Source organism: Scyliorhinus torazame, chromosome 27, assembly GCF_047496885.1.
Source record: "Scyliorhinus torazame isolate Kashiwa2021f chromosome 27, sScyTor2.1, whole genome shotgun sequence".
Taxonomy (NCBI): Eukaryota; Metazoa; Chordata; class Chondrichthyes; order Carcharhiniformes; family Scyliorhinidae; genus Scyliorhinus; species Scyliorhinus torazame.
Window position 1 is genome coordinate 6,379,431 of NC_092733.1, and position 15,622 is coordinate 6,395,052.

At 45.3% G+C, this 15,622-nt stretch overlaps 1 protein-coding gene across 3 annotated transcripts in view; it reads left to right on the forward strand.

Moving 5' to 3' along the window:
* Positions 1-15,622, forward strand: part of khsrp (KH-type splicing regulatory protein) — a 68,342-nt gene that overhangs the window by 17,252 nt on the left and 35,468 nt on the right. For 2 of the 3 annotated variants that reach the window (XM_072490856.1, XM_072490857.1), the window contains exons 2-6: positions 1,499-1,595; positions 5,020-5,058; positions 6,262-6,298; positions 7,015-7,064; positions 8,341-8,412. In XM_072490856.1, the coding sequence (XP_072346957.1) occupies positions 1,499-1,595; positions 5,020-5,058; positions 6,262-6,298; positions 7,015-7,064; positions 8,341-8,412 (295 nt within the window). The remainder of the gene's footprint in view (positions 1-1,498; positions 1,596-5,019; positions 5,059-6,261; positions 6,299-7,014; positions 7,065-8,340; positions 8,413-15,622) is intronic. The other variant, XM_072490859.1, reaches the window with a different exon arrangement.

Sequence of the window (15,622 nt, forward strand, 5' to 3'; positions counted from 1 at the left end):
TGGTGCAGTAGTTAGCACTGCAGCCTCATGGCGCTGAGGACCCAGGTTAGATGTCGACTCTTGTTCACTGTCTGTGTGGAGTTTGCACATTGTCCCCGTGCCTGCGTGGGACTCAACCCCCCCACACCCACAACCGAAAGATGTGCAGGGGTAGGTGGAGTGGCCACGCTAAATTACCCCTTAATTGGGACCCCCCCCCCCCCCCCGCACTTTTCATTGAACCAGGGTTGGTGCTAATGGTGCGGTGGGGATATGCCGGGCCATGACGTTACTGATTGTGCCTGAGTACAATTCTGCTGCTGCTGATGGCCCACAATGCCTCATGGTTTCACAATCATGAGATGCTCGATTTGTTTGAAACCTGTATGATTTAGCACTGGTTGCGTGCACAACATGATGGAAGATATCCTCAATGTGAAGATGGGACTTCATCTCCACAAAGGCCGTGTGGTGATCACTCGTAATTACCGATACTGTCATGGACAGATGTAACTTCAGCAGGCTGGCTGATTCATTTGCCACCTGCCACAGACCTAGTCCTTTAGGACCTTACCAGCTCGGTCTGTGGTGGTGCTCCTGAGTCACGTTTGGTGATGAACATTTTAGTCCCCTACCCAGAGTATATTCTGTGCCCTTGTCACCCCCTGTATGTCCTTACATAAAGTAGTTTAGGCCAAAACATTGTGTAATATCAAGAGCAATTAGGTATAGCTCTTGGGGCTAAAGGGATATGGAGAGGAAGGTGGGATCACGGTATTGAACTTGATGATCAGCCACGATCATAATGAATGGCAGAGCAGGCTCGAGGGGCTGAATGGCCTCCTCCTGGTTCTATTTTTCTATGTCCTGCTCGTGGAGGAATACCAATCCATCAGCTATAAGGGACAGGGGGCAGCATCACTGGACAAGTAATTCACAGACCCAGGGTATTGCTGTGGAAATTCTGGTTGGTATCCGACCATTACAGATGGTGGAATTTGAATGCAGAAAAAAAAACATCTGTAATAAAAGTCTAACCATTGTCAGTTGTTGTAAAACCCCGTCGGGTTCACTAATGTCCTTTGCGGAAGAAAATCATTCATCCTCCTCTGGTCCGGTCCACATGTGGCTCCAGGCCCGAAGCAATGTGGTTGCCTCTTAAATGCCCTTGGAAATGGCTGAGCAAGCCTGGGATGTATCAAACAGTTTTAAAAGTCTGAAAGGAATAAAACCTGACTGACCACCTGGCATCTCTTGAAGATGCACACGGTTAAGTTTGAATTTCTGCAAGTATTGTTGCTTGAAACAGGTTTGTAAACCCATCAGTATTTCTAGTTTGCGTCTTTCTTTATGCAGCTGACTGGCTCCACTTGCTTGATGATGGCTGTGGGCAGAGCGGGTTTTGGCCTTGTGGTTTAAAGCAGATCCAACCTGAGAGAAGTCTGCAATACTTAGGACCGCTTAGTTACTCTCACACGAGTGTCATTTATTCTGATTGTGACTTTTAATAAATCTGCAGATAGCTGCTAAAATTGGAGGTGACACTGCTACAACAGTAAACCACAGCACACCAGAATTCGGATTCGTTGGTCAAAAGCGGCAACTAGAAGATGGAGGTAAGACAGTTGGGGGGATAACTGATTCCTTCAGCTTGTACTGAGGTGTATGGTTAGTAAATGTGTTGGCTTGATAGCTGACTGTACCAGTCTTCAGCATCGTAATGCTTTAACTTTTGCTTTTGTTACAGCTAATGCCAACTCCTTTTATGATTTGGTAAACTGTCCCTGATTCAATCTCAGCGCATGGTTACAGATGCCGCATGTATTAACTGATCTGGTTGAAAACTTGACTGCTGATGAAGCCTGGATTAATATTAGTGTAAAATAATATTGGGGGTTGTTGTTGCTGTTGTGTCAGCGGGAGAAGGTAACAATGTGCAGGCCAAAAGTAATGACCCTCACTGTGAGTCATTTACTATTCACTGAATGAGTTTTGTTCACCCATTATTGCCCGACAGAAGATTTGATGGTGAACATCCAGTTGTGTCCAGGTATGTTCATGAGAAAGACCACCATTTATTCCACTCCGATATTGAGGTAACCCTTTCTAAACATCGGTGGGGGGGGGGGGGGGAGAGATTGACTAAGCTGGTGCAGGTAAAAAAAATTCACTTCAGTAAAGTGTTCACAGGGCACAAGCTGAAGTTAGCAAGTTTAAGCAGAAGAAGGGATTTGTTTTGCAATGAATCGAATGATGAAATACATCTCTGGGGAGGGTTATTAAAAAGCAGTGTTCAAAATACAATTGGATTCTACTGCGGGAGGAGGAATACAGTGAGTAGATCGTGGTATTGGAAAAATAGACTTTTTCAGCCACAATCTGTCTTTGATTGCTGTCAAACTTTTATTCCATTGCAGCTGCCCAGAAACTTTTTAGAAAATCCTAATGCATTGGATGGCACCAATAACAAGCACTGGAAGCATATCTTCCTTCTGTGCTCACTCCTCCGCCCTCTGTCATATGCTTCTGAGCAGACTGACTCAATTTTTTTTTTTTTTGAAAATTCTCATTTTAAGTATGTACTGCGGGAAAGGGGAAGTGTCAGAAATCACTAATCGGTGCTCTGGGTACAGTCGAGGTAAAAGGGCCCCAACTTTGTGTCTCGGAAGCGTGGCATTCAAATAGAGACCCCCACCCCCTCAGCTCTCTGCCAATTTGGAAAGGAATCTGTTTTTCCCTGCGTCTGACTAGCAAATGTCAACCCATTCTTCTACGCTTAAAGTGCGTTGGCCCAAAACATGAGTATTTGCAAGATCGGAATAATTTGTTATAGCGCGCTGTGTGCTATCTGGGAGTTGCGTTATCCACCAGCCCGCCCAGTTCTGCGGTTGATGAGCGTGGTCTCGGCCGCTTGGGCTTGAGATCAAGTTCGATTTGACTGCAGTCGGATCGAGGCTGAACATCAGCACTGGGAAGAGAGAGAGAGAGAGACCGTTGTGGAAAAAGAAATCGGTGTACTGATTCTCCTGAAGCTCAAGGTATGGTTTAGTCCAGAATTCATTGTGGAATAGTTCGAACAACTAGTGTGCTTGTTTACTTTTCTGTGAGTTGTGTCCCTATGAAGGGTGTAATATAATAGTGTAGCAGAAATATGTAACATACGCTTACGAATAAAATCCGTGTCATATATTTGAGAAATGGGCATGAAGACTGAGATCAAGTAAAATCCATCTGAATTCCATCCTGCTGACATTTACAATGTTGTCGATTTTTTTTTTTTTTTTTTTTTTTTTCCTCCTCTTGTTTTGATGTATTTGCATAAAGCTTTCAGTTCAAGTGCCGCATGTCTTATTTTTATCTGCTGCTGTGAGCATCGAAGATCCCACCCCAACCGTCTATGGTTGACATTTGATACCGATGCCAAAGCTATTAAACATTTTGGAATTAAGATATCAAATTGAAACCATCAGATTGCGACCAATCTCGCAGCCTTGAGCCTGTTACTCCTTTCCTGACTTCCTTTGCTGTGTCGTTGGAGTGTGTTTTCTGAATGTTCGGAGGATGTGCTGATGCAAGAGATAAAATGCAAGGTTTTCTTCCCCAATGTTTGGCTTGTACCATCTCAATAGGCTCAATTCTCTTAATAACTGAATTTGATTGCTTCACTCGGTTAGAATTACAACCGAATCCATGTATGCTTCTCAGTATCAATTAGCGTTCTCGATTAAAACACAATCTGCTTCCGTTTTACTTGTATTTTCCTCACTTGTATCTGCTGAAGTGGCATCCTGCAGTTAGTTTCTGCATTTAAGTGAGTGTTCTTGCACAGTCACAATCCATTATGAGGACCTCTATCTGTATCTTTGTAGAGTGCTTTGTTCGTCCTCCAAACTTCCAGTTTCCCTGATTTTTAGTCTCTTGTCAATGTTTACTGCCAAATGACCATGTTAATATTCCCAGTGCAATGTTTTTTGTCACCGCAGTGTAGTTGTAGGTTTTGCCCACTAGCTGGCACCATGGGACAGGTCTTTCATCCATATAGTCTCTCAAATCAACTGACTGGGCCACACCACGGGTAAATCACTGCTGTTAAAACAGTCCTACTTTGCTGCGTTAACCGCTCCCTCTGCTTTCACTGTGCCTCATTTATAAGTCAACATGCCACAAAGAAAACCCCTGTTTGAATACGTCATCATTTTAATGACTGATTAGCTGGAAAGTTATTCCTCATGTCTCTGCCTCAGTGACCTGGGTGTTCTGAGGCGAGTGCCATCGCCCCACCCCCACCGTTTCCTCCCCCAAGTACCCAGCATCCATCAAAGCGTCCGTCTGTGTATTTTCAGACCAAAGGATCTTGCAGCCGAAACCCAGCAACCCCGTCAGAGCGTCTCTAAGCTCAAGATCTCTTTCCTCAGTACTGCAAATGTCTCAACCCATCCAACGCAACTCACCTCCGCGCCAGAACCTGAGGCAGGGCTGCTAAATATTTACTGAGTCCAACTGATCTTGCTATTTACCCTACATTTTAATACCGGTAATGGATGAACATTCAGTTCAATGGTGAAGAGACACTTGTAGCCAGAATTTCACCTGATAGAGGAATTTGAAATGTTCACTTAAGCGCCGGCCCCGGTTATCCCGAACGGTTTGCTGAGCCTGTTTTATAAAGTAGCAAATCCTCTGAGCCAGCATAATAAATTTAGAGAATGGGACTGTTGGTGCCGTGAACCTGGCCACCTTGGTTGAATTAACAATTTGCAAATGAAATTGATAATTGGGAGACCAGATTTGTTTACTGGTGGCAGCAGGATGCCAGATGTATCAATGTTTATGGTGCTCTGGGAATATTGAGATTAGTGCTTCCACAATGATCTGTGCAATAGATGGGCGTGGTGGTGGGGGCGGGTGTGAAGAAATGTGTGAAGAACATCTTCAGTGATGGGACAGCAAATGACGTGAGTGCTTTTGACATTCTGAACAGCTGCAATTATTTATTCCTTGCAAAGTGTTTTGAAAAAGAATCCCTTTTTTCTCTTGCAGATCAGCCTGACAGTAAAAAAATAGCAGCACAAAGCGATCGTAAGTAGTCTTGTTCTTATTTGCACCTACAAAAATGATTTGATCAGCTTTGTCACTGAGAGTTCAGGCAGATATGATTTGGGCACATGAACTGTCCTGGTACCACAGCCAGCTGCTGTTTCACACTTGGATTTCAATCAAACTTTAGCAATCAAACTGTCTGGAGTTATAACACCGAATTTCAAATTCTGTTCATCCAAAGTTCGCTTGTTGACAAGGGGGCACTTTAAGCGCTGTCAAATTTTACAGATCAATGAGTAGTGGTGGGGGTAGTTTGAGATCATGAATTAAGAGCATCACACAGTGCACAAGGCAGGTAGTATATTGGCTGGTTACTGTAGAAAATAAACTTGGTGACAATACAGCTGAGCTGAATTAAGCTCTTCGTAAGAACCAGTGAGTGTGTATTTTACCGAAATATTTTAAACTGGTTTCTTTGAAATAAAATGTTCTTCAGTTTTGATACTTGAGCCCGAGAATGTGATTTTCATGATTTATGTGGGTAACATTTGGGGAAATCCAGTAAAATAAGTCTGGAAAGTTTTGGATGCACATTAATTGTGGCCTTCTGAGGTTAAGATTAAAAGTAACTTTTTTGTGTTAACCTCCCCCATTTGTTGCACTCAGCATTGAATCCATCCATTTGACTGAGGCATGACTTGATATTTCAGTGAATCGGCAAAAAGAGAAATGCCCTTTCTACATTGTGGGTTGTGTGTTTGCAGAGACCCAGAGTTTTCGATTGACAACATCAAGAAAATGTAGTGTTGGCCGGTGGACAGCAGCCTTTCGCTGTGAATTGGTCGCTCGGTTCATTGGCAGCCTGGTTATTTGCTACATTCCCACATTTTGCATCACATCTGCGACTGTGGCTTAAAATCAGTTTGACTTTAATTTGTTTGGTTTGTTGAATGAATATTTCTGAGGGCTTTTCTGGTGAATAAAATAGCTCGTCATTTTCCTCCATTTAATGGACATTGTCCTAACGCAGAATGTCTGGGTACTTGGCAATTAAATGACATTCATTTTGGTGAAAAGTGATTCAGAACTGATGAACATGGTGGGCAATTATGCTGAAGGAGTTTGAATAAATTTGATATTGGTCAAGTTTATGACACAAGTGTAACGCGACTTTGTTGCTGTTTGTGTTTCATTTGAGGAGTGTATTTTTTTCCTTAACTTGGTCCCTGTCTTCTTCCTTAGCGATCGGAGCTCAGCTTGCAGCAATACATCAGCAAAGGTAAGGAGAGCTTGCTTGATGATGAAGGTAAATATGGAGCTTGCCCCTCATGGATCAGGGATGGAGTCCAGCTCTTGGGTCATGCCCATCAAGATGATCCAACATTCAATCCCGTCTGTGCTGTCAGCCAACCCTGGCTGCGAAAGCACCCAGACAGCACAAGGCTCTGGTTCAGGACGGGTTTGCTTTAGTCTGAAGTCCCGTTCGTGATCACGATACAGCGATCTTTACCAGAAACTTGACTGTTGTGACGTCTTGAGTCTGAAAGCCTGTCCGTGCTCGATCAAAACTCACATGTGAATAGTGGACGATTCAATAGGGTATGCAAAAGTGTCAAACCCCTGTAGAGCTGAGCTCCAAGAGACCCCCTTCAGGAGTGATGGAAATGAAAGGAAAAAAACTTGTGTAAAAACAAGTTTCTTCAAAGGTAAATTGTTCAACAGTTTAGAATTGGAGAGGTGTCCAATGTGGTTACCACACCGCAAATCAGCAGTTATGTCGTACTGCAAGCAATGAGTATGCAGCATGTTCAATAAGGCATTATTTAAGAGACTTGGACACCATGAAGTAGTGGCACGTTGGTTCATACCTGGCCACCCAAGTGCTGATAATCCTATTTTTCCAAGTGGAAAATTGGGGAGAGTGAATCTTGGGAATCTCTTGTGCATTTTGTTTCTGTCAGTTTGTTTGGTTTTGGCATCTATCTTCTTTTGCAGGGCAACCCTTACAGAAGATTACAGAGTGCCAGATGGGATGGTTGGTCTCGGTAAGTTTATGTTGGAGTAAGGAGCAAGTGACGTTTTTAAATTTTAATTTTCAGTTTAACCCTCATATCGCTGAAGGGAAGGCACCGACTCCAGTACCTTGTCCAAGTAACCTTTCCTCATGAGACCAGACAGCTCATATCCTGACCCAATTCCCAACCATCTGCAGAGAAGGGGCTGTCTGTTTTTGAATGTTGAATAACCAGCTGGTCCTGTAGCTTCTCTGTATCCTGGAAGTCAGATCTGTAGTAAATATGTAGTATCTTTGTGTGAGGGTGTCTAATGCTTAAAAAGAAAACAAATGGATATTGTTTAAACTTGTTTGACTTTTAACGTGTGTGATAAGGTGTGGCTCACAATGTATTTTTAATAATTCCTACTAGCGTTTTAATTTCCCTTCTACCGATACACTTGATAGCTGTTAGCAATTGTTCTTGTAGACAATTTATTGTAATTCTCGCACTGGGGCAATCGATTAAACAGCTGGGTGAGTAATTCCCACAAAAATAACCCCATAATCATGTGCTTAAATACTTCAAATCAGCAGGTGGCAATGTTATAATCCCACAAGTTTGATTTGTTGCGAGTGAAATCCAATCTCAAAGTGAGATGGTCCCAGTTGACGCAGCCCTGTGCAGTGGTGTGTTAATAATCTCGTAGAATGCTTAATTTGTTCCTATGGTCTATAACCTGAGGGTGGGACGTTAGTCAGGGATCCTTCTGGTTGCTATCTAACCTCTTGCAGAAGTATTTTGAGCATGATGATGTAGTTTTGTTGGTTTGTTCCATGAACCCGTCATCCCACAAATCCCTCAACGCTCTCCAGTCTCACTGATGCTAAATGGTCACTTGGGGCAAGATACTGAAGGCCTCCCGCCATCTGTGGAACCATACAAAGGAACCTATTATCTTCAGATGTGGGGTGAGAAGAAAATATGGGAACAGGAAATTTGAGATTCTCATGGGTATATGAAGTGCGGCAGTCTTTTGAGAGGATGGAGGCAATATGCTTTTGGCGGGAGGGGGGAGCAGATCTGGTCATTATTCTATGTATAATTGCCGGTTACTTGCATCACGCATGCTCATTTTATTGTTTTCCAAGTATTAGACTATTAAGCTGTTTGATTTCCAAGACTGCCACTATATTACATTGATCTGTATTACTGACAGCAAGGAAAGGTGCCCCAAGTATTTGGATCTGGTGTATTTGGATGAACAAGGTGTGTAGCCGCCTGTGGAGTAACCCTGCCCAATTTGTGACATGTTGGTTTGTTTCAGTTATAGGCAGAGGTGGGGAACAGATAAACCGAATACAACAGGAGTCTGGTTGCAAAGTACAGATTGCTCCAGGTATTTAAGCTTTCATCTCGTTTCTTTGCTCGAGTTCAAACTTCCGGCATTCCCCATTGCTGTCTTTTATGACATTCTATTGCAAGTGTCATATATGTACATTGTTGAAGGTTAAAGTAAAATTCTTTTCAGGGCTGAGAAATGTGAATTCCCAGACTGTCACGCTATCTCTGGGCTTGACATTCTTGTCAGTTGAATTGATGAACAGAAAGCAATGTTAGAATTGCTTGAATGGGCAGCACGGTGGCGCAGTGGATAGCACAGCTGCCTCATGGCACCGAGGTCCCAGGTTTGATCCCGTCTCTAGGTCACTGCCCATGTGCAGTTTGCACATTCTCCCCGTGTTTGCGTGGGTTTCGCCCCCACAACCCAAAGATGTGCAGGGTAGGTGGATTGGCCACGCTAAATTGCCCCATAATTGGGAAAAAAATTGGGTACTCGAAAAAAGAAGAAAAAAATTTGAGAGAAAAAGATTAATGAAAACTAATGTAGGCCCCTTACAGTCAGAAACTGGGGAATTCATAACAGGGAGCAAAGAAATGGCTCAGGAACTAAATTTGTACTTTGCTTCTGTCTTCACAAAGGAAGACATGAATAAATACCAGAGGTTCTGAGAAGTTTTAGTGAGGAACAGAAGGAAATTGGCATGAGTAGAGAAATGGTCTTGGGGAAATTATTGGGATTGGAGGCAGATAAATCTCCAGGACCTGATAATCTTCATCCCAGAGTACTTTAAAAAAAAAAAAAAAAAAAAAATTTTAGAGTGTCCAATTAATTTTTTCCGATTAAGGGACAATTTAGGGTGGCCAATCCACCTGCCCTGCACATCTTTGGGCTGTGGGAGCGAAACCCGCGCAAACACGGAGAGAATGTGCAAACTCCACACGGCCAGTGACCCAGAGCCGGGATCTAACCTAGGACTCGGTGCCGTGAGACTGCAGTGCTACCACAGCGCCACCATGCTGCCATCCCAGAGTATTTAAGGAAGTGGCCCTAGAAATAGTAGATCCATTGGTGGTCATTTTACAAAATTCTTTGGACTCTGGAATGCTTCCTCCAGATTGGAGGGTAACTAATATTTTTCTTAAATATAAATTGAGTGGCCAATTATTTTTCTTTTCCAATTAAAGGGCAATTTAGCGTGGTCAATCCACCTGACCAGCACATCCTTGGGTTGTGGGGGTGAAACCCACGCAGACATGGGGAGAATGTGCAAACTCCACACGGACCGTGACCCAGAGCCGGGATTGAACCTGGGACCTCAGCGCCAGTGCTAACCACCGTGCCGCATGTTGCCCCCGGAGGGTAGCTAATATAACCCTGCTATACAAAAAGGGAGGTAGAGAGAAATCAGGGAACTGTAGACCCATGAGCCTAACATCGCCAGTTGAAGTTGCTAGCATCCATTATCAAGGATTTCATCGCACAGCATTTGGGAAGCAGTGGAATAATCGGACCGAGTCAGCATGGATTTATGAAAGGAAAATCCTGCTTGGTAAATCTACTGGAATTCTTTGAAGATGTAACTAGTAGAGTTGACCAGGGAGACCCAATAGATGTGGTTTATTTAGACTTCCAGAATGCTTTTGACAAGGTCTCACATAGCAGATTATTGTGTAATGTAAAAGCAAATGGAATTGCGGGTAGTGTCTTGAGATGGATAGAAAGCTGGTTAGCAGACAGGAAGTTGGAATGATTGGCAGGCAGTGACTAGTGGGGTACCGCAGGGATCTGTACTAGGACCCCAACTGTTCACATCATATATTAATGATTTGGGCACGGGAACAAAATGTTTTATTTTCAAATTTGCAGATGATACAAAGTTGGGTGGGGGGATGAACTGTGAGGAGGATGCAGAGATTCTTCAGAGTGATTTGGACAGGCTGAGTGGGTTTTTGCATGGCAAATGCAGTATAACATGGATACATGTGAGGTTAACCTCACATTTGGGGTTGGTTCAGCACAGTGGGCTAATCAGCTGGCTTGTAATGCAGAAGAAGGCCAGCAACGCGGGTTCAATTCCCATCCCGGCCTCCCTGAACAGGCGGCGGAATGTGGCGACTAGGGGTTTTTCACAGTAACTTCATTGAAGCCTATTTGTGACAAGTGATTGTTATTATCCGCTTTTGTAACAAAAATAGGACGACAGATTATTATTTGAATGGGTATAAATTGAGAGAGCTGGACACTCGGCGAGACCTTGGTGTCCTCGTGCATCGGTCGCTGAAAGTAAGCGTGCAGGTGCAGCAGGCAGTAAAAAAGGTAAATGGTGTGTTGGCCTTCATAGCGAGAGGATTTGAGTATAGGAATAGAAATGTTTTACTGCAATTGTATTGGGCCTTGGTGAGGCCACACCTGGAGTATTGGTGTCTTTATCTGAGGAAGGATGTTCTTGCTGTGGAGGGAGCGCAGTGAAGGTTTACCAGGCTGTTTCCTGGGATGGCGGGACTGTCATGAGAGACTAAATCGGTTAGGACTTTATTCAGTGGAGTTTAAAAGAGTGAGAGGGGATCTCATAGAAATTTATGAAATTCTAACAGGATTAGACAGAAAGAATGTTCCCCATGGTGCGGGAGTCCAGAACTAGGAGCCATAGTTTGAGGATAACGGGTAAATGTTTTAGGACTGAGGTGAGGAGAAATGTCTTCACCCAGAGTGTGGTGAATCTGTGGAATTTGCTGCCATAGAAAGTAGTTCAGGTGAAAGCAATGTGTAATTTCAAGAAGGAATTAGATATAGCTCTTGGGGCTAAAGGGATCAAGGGACGGGTGCGGGGGGGAGGCGGGATCAGGATATTGAACTCTCTATCATAATGAATGATGGAGCAGGCTCGAATGGCCGCCTCCTATTCTCTGTTTGTTTCTCCTGTATGTGGGGTTTTCTTGACCGTTTAATAGATGCATCTCTGTCCCAGATAGCATGGCTTCCAGGTTTGCTCGGTGCTAAGCAAGCTAGCTTCAGCTTGGGCAGTAGTTAGTGCGTCACAGACAAACTCTCACCTCGTTAGGGCAGTGGGTTAGCCCTGTTGCCTCACGGCGCAGAGGTCCCAGGTTCGATCCCGGATCTGGATCACTGTCCGTGTGGAGTTTGCACATTCTCCCCGTGTTTGCGTGGGTTTCTCCCCCACAACCCAACGATGTGCGGGTTAGGTGGATTGGCCACGCTAAATTACCCCTTAATTGGAAAAAATTAATTGGGTACTCTTTATTTTTTTAAAAACTCACACCTCGTTAAGTTGCAGAAAATGGTTAGCCAGGACCCCAGTTCCAACTGTCCCCTTCTCTTTGGTTGGGAGCAGCTGCCGAGCAAGGACATAATTTGGCGCAGTGGTTATAACTTCAATGGTCAAATAACCGACCAAAGCTTCTTGTCCTGGTTGTTTTGTAATGAATGATCACTTGACTGAGATATCATGTTTCTCAAACCTGAACCTGTTGTAATAGAACATAGAACACTACAGCGCAGTACAGGCCCTTCGCCCCTCGATGTTGCGCCGACCTGTGAAACCACTCTAAAGCCCATCTACACTATTCCCTTATTGTCCATATGTCTATCCAATGACCATTTGAATGTCCTTAGTGTTGGTGAGTCCACTACTGTTGCAGGCAGGGCATTCCACGCCCTTACTACTCTCTGAGTAAAGAACCTATCTCTGACATCTGTCTTATATCTATCTCCCCTCAATTTAAAGCTATGTCCCCTCGTGCTAGACATCACTATCCGAGGAAAAAGGCTCTCACTGTCCACCTTATCCAATCTTCTGATCATCTTGTATGCCTCAATTAAGTCACCTCTTAACCTTCTTCTCTCTAACGAAAACAGCCTCAAGCCCCTCAGCCTTTCCTCATAAGATCTTCCCTCCATACCAGGCAACATTCTGGTAAATCTCCTCTGCATCCTTTCCAATGCTTCCACATCCTTCCTATAATGCGGCGACCAGAATTGCACGCAATACTCCAAATGCGGCCATACCAGAGGGTTGTATAGATGCAACATGACCTCATGGCTCCAAAACTCAATCCCTCTACCAATAAAAGCTAACACACCATACGCCTTCTTAACAACCCTCTCAACCTGGGTGTCAACTTTCAGGGATCTGTGTACATGGACACCGAGATCTCTCTGCTCATCCACACTGACAAGAATCTTACCATTAGCCCAGTACTCAGTCTTCCTGTTATTCCTTCCAAAATGAATCACCTCACACTTTTCTGCATTAAACTCCATTTGCCACCTCTCAGCCCAGCGCTGCAGCTTATCTATGTCCCTCTGTAACTTGTAACATCCTTCCGCACTGTCCACAACTTCACCAACTTTAGTGTCATCTGCAAATTTACTCGCCCATCCTTCTACGCCCTCCTCCAGGTCATTTATAAAAATGACAAATAGCAGTGGCCCCAAAACAGATCCTTGTGGTACACCACTAGTAACTGGACTCAGGTCTGAACATTTCCCATCAACCACCACCCTTTGTCTTCTTCCAGCTAGCCAATTTCTGATCCAAACTGCTAAATCACCCTGAATCCCATGCCTCCGTATTTTCTGCAGTAGCCTACCATGGGGAACCTTATCTTTTTTTGAATAATTTATTTATTCGCCTCCTTTTTCACATTTTCTCCCACATTTACATCCATCGACAATAAACAATAATCAGCAAAATATGTCAATCCCCATAATAACAACGATCCCATCCGCCCATCAACCCCCAAACCTCAACCCGCATGTTTACATAAACAAATGACAAAAAGGAATTGGGGATTACCCGTAGTCACTCTTAATCTTACACAGCTCTCCCCCCCCCCCCCCCCCCCCCCCCAGTCTCCAGCTCCTCCCGTCCACTGCCTCTTGTAAAACTCCTCTTCCCAACCTCGGTTCCTTCCCCCCCAACTTTCCACCCCGGCTAGACCACTCGGACCCTGTTCTGCCAGGCTCCGATGGCCGCAGCCCCTCCCCCCACCTCACTCCCATTCACTGGCCGGCTTAAACCGGCCAGCGTGGAGGCCCCCGCCCAGGTCCCATTCCACCTTGCCCGGCCCTAGGAAAGCCCAAAGATCTCCTTTTAGCGCACAAACCCCGCATATCCACCTACACCCCAAAGAGCCCTCATTTCGAGTGAAAGTCCCGTCCCTTCCCTTGTCCAAATATATACAACATTGGCTCCTTTAGCCTCTACACCCGTGCGCAGTGATACAAAAAAGAAGAAAATACAGTCATGAGGTTACATAGGCACATGGCCATTCCTCAATTTGTCAGTTCTGCCACAGTCCTTCTGCTTTCGCAAACTCCTCCGCTGCTTCCGCCGTTTCAAAATAAAAGTCCCTGAGCTTGTAAGTCACCCTCAGCTTCGCTGGATATACAATGCCGCACCGCACCTTGCTAATGTACAGTGCCCTCTTCACCCGGTTGAAGGCAGCCCGCCTCCTCGCCAGCTCCACCGTAAAGTCCTGGTATACACTTATACCAGCTCCAGCCCACTGCACCACCCGCTTCTGCTTGGCCCAGCTCGGGACCTTCTCCTTCACATTACCTACGGAAGCACAGAGTCACTGCCCTTGGCGGCTCACTCGCCTTTGGTACAGGCCTCCACAACCGATGAGCCCGATCCAGTTCATATCGGGAGGGATCCTCCCCCTCCCCCAATAGTTTTGCCAGCATCGCGGCAAAATACTCAGTCGGCTTCGGTCCTTCAACTCCTTCGGGCAGCCCCACAATCCTCAAATTCTGTCGCCTGGATCTGGTTTCCCGGTCTTCCATTTTTCTTCGCAGATCCTTGTTAGTATCCATCACCTTCCGCATCTCCTTCCCCATCGAGGCAAGTTGATCGCCGTGCTGCAATAACGTCTCCTCCACTTCGTTCAGCGCCTCCCCTTGCACTCGCACCTCCGCCACTGCACTCGCCACCTCCATCCTCACCGGGGAAACTGCCTCCTCCACCAGCACACTCAAAACCGCCCTCACCGTCTCCATGCATTTCGCAATCTGCACCAACTGCTTTTCAAATTCCGCCGCCATCACCGTAGTTATTTCTTCAGCCGTAAGCAGTGCGGCCTTCCTTGGTGCTCCAGCCTCCATTTTCCTTGGTGACCCCGCGGTGACCTTTCCACTCCCCGACGGACCTTCAGCTGTTTTTTTGCTCACTCTCGACATTTTTCTTTTTTTTCTGTGCCTTCACTGTGCCTCCTCCGTGCCTTCTCCCTGCTTCTGCCGCCTCCGTGGACCCTGGGACCGGGCTTAAAGCCCCGAAAATGCCGTTCCCGAACGGGAGCCCTCCATTGTGCGGCAGCCTCCCGCCCGCCGTCACCGGAAGTGCCCACGGGGAACCTTATCAAACGCTTTACTGAAATCCATATACACCACATCAACTGCTTTACCCTCATCCACCTGTTTGGTCACCTTCTCAAAGAACTCAATAAGGTTTGTGAGGCACGACCTACCCTTCACAAAACCGTGTTGACTATCTCTAATCAAATTATTCCTTTCCAGATGATTATACACCCTATCTCTTATAAACCTTTCCAAGATTTTGCCCACAACAGAAGTAAGGCTCACTGGTCTATAGTTACCGGGGTTGTCTCTACTCCCCTTCTTGAACAAGGGGACATTTGCTATCCTCCAGTCTTCTGGCACTATTCCTGTCTACAAAGATGACTTAAAGATCAAAGCCAAAGGCTCAGCAACCTCCTCCCTAGCTTCCCAGAGAATCCTAGGATAAATCCCATCCGGCCCAGGGCACTTATCGATTTTCACACTTTCCAGAATTGCTAACACCTCCTCCTTATGAACCTCAAGCCCTTCTAGTCTAGTAGCCTGAATCTCAGTATTCTCCTCGACAACATTGTCTTTTTCCTGTGTGAATACTGATGTCAAATTTTCATTTAGCACCTCTCCTATCTCCTCGGACTCCACGCACAACTTCCCACTACTGTCCTTGACTGGCCCTACTCTTACCCTAGTCATTCTTTTATTCCTGACATATCTATAGAAAGCTTTAGGGTTATCCTTGATCCTACCTGCCAAAGACTTCTCAAGTCCCCTCCTGGCTCTTCTTAGCTCTCTCTTTAGGTCCTTCCTAGCTAACTTGTAACTCTCGAGCGCTCTAACTGAACCTTCACGTCTCATGTTTACGTAAGCCTCCTTCTTCCTCTTGACAAGTGATTCGGCTGCTTTAGTAAACCACGGTTCCCTCACTCGACCACTTCCTCCCTGCCTG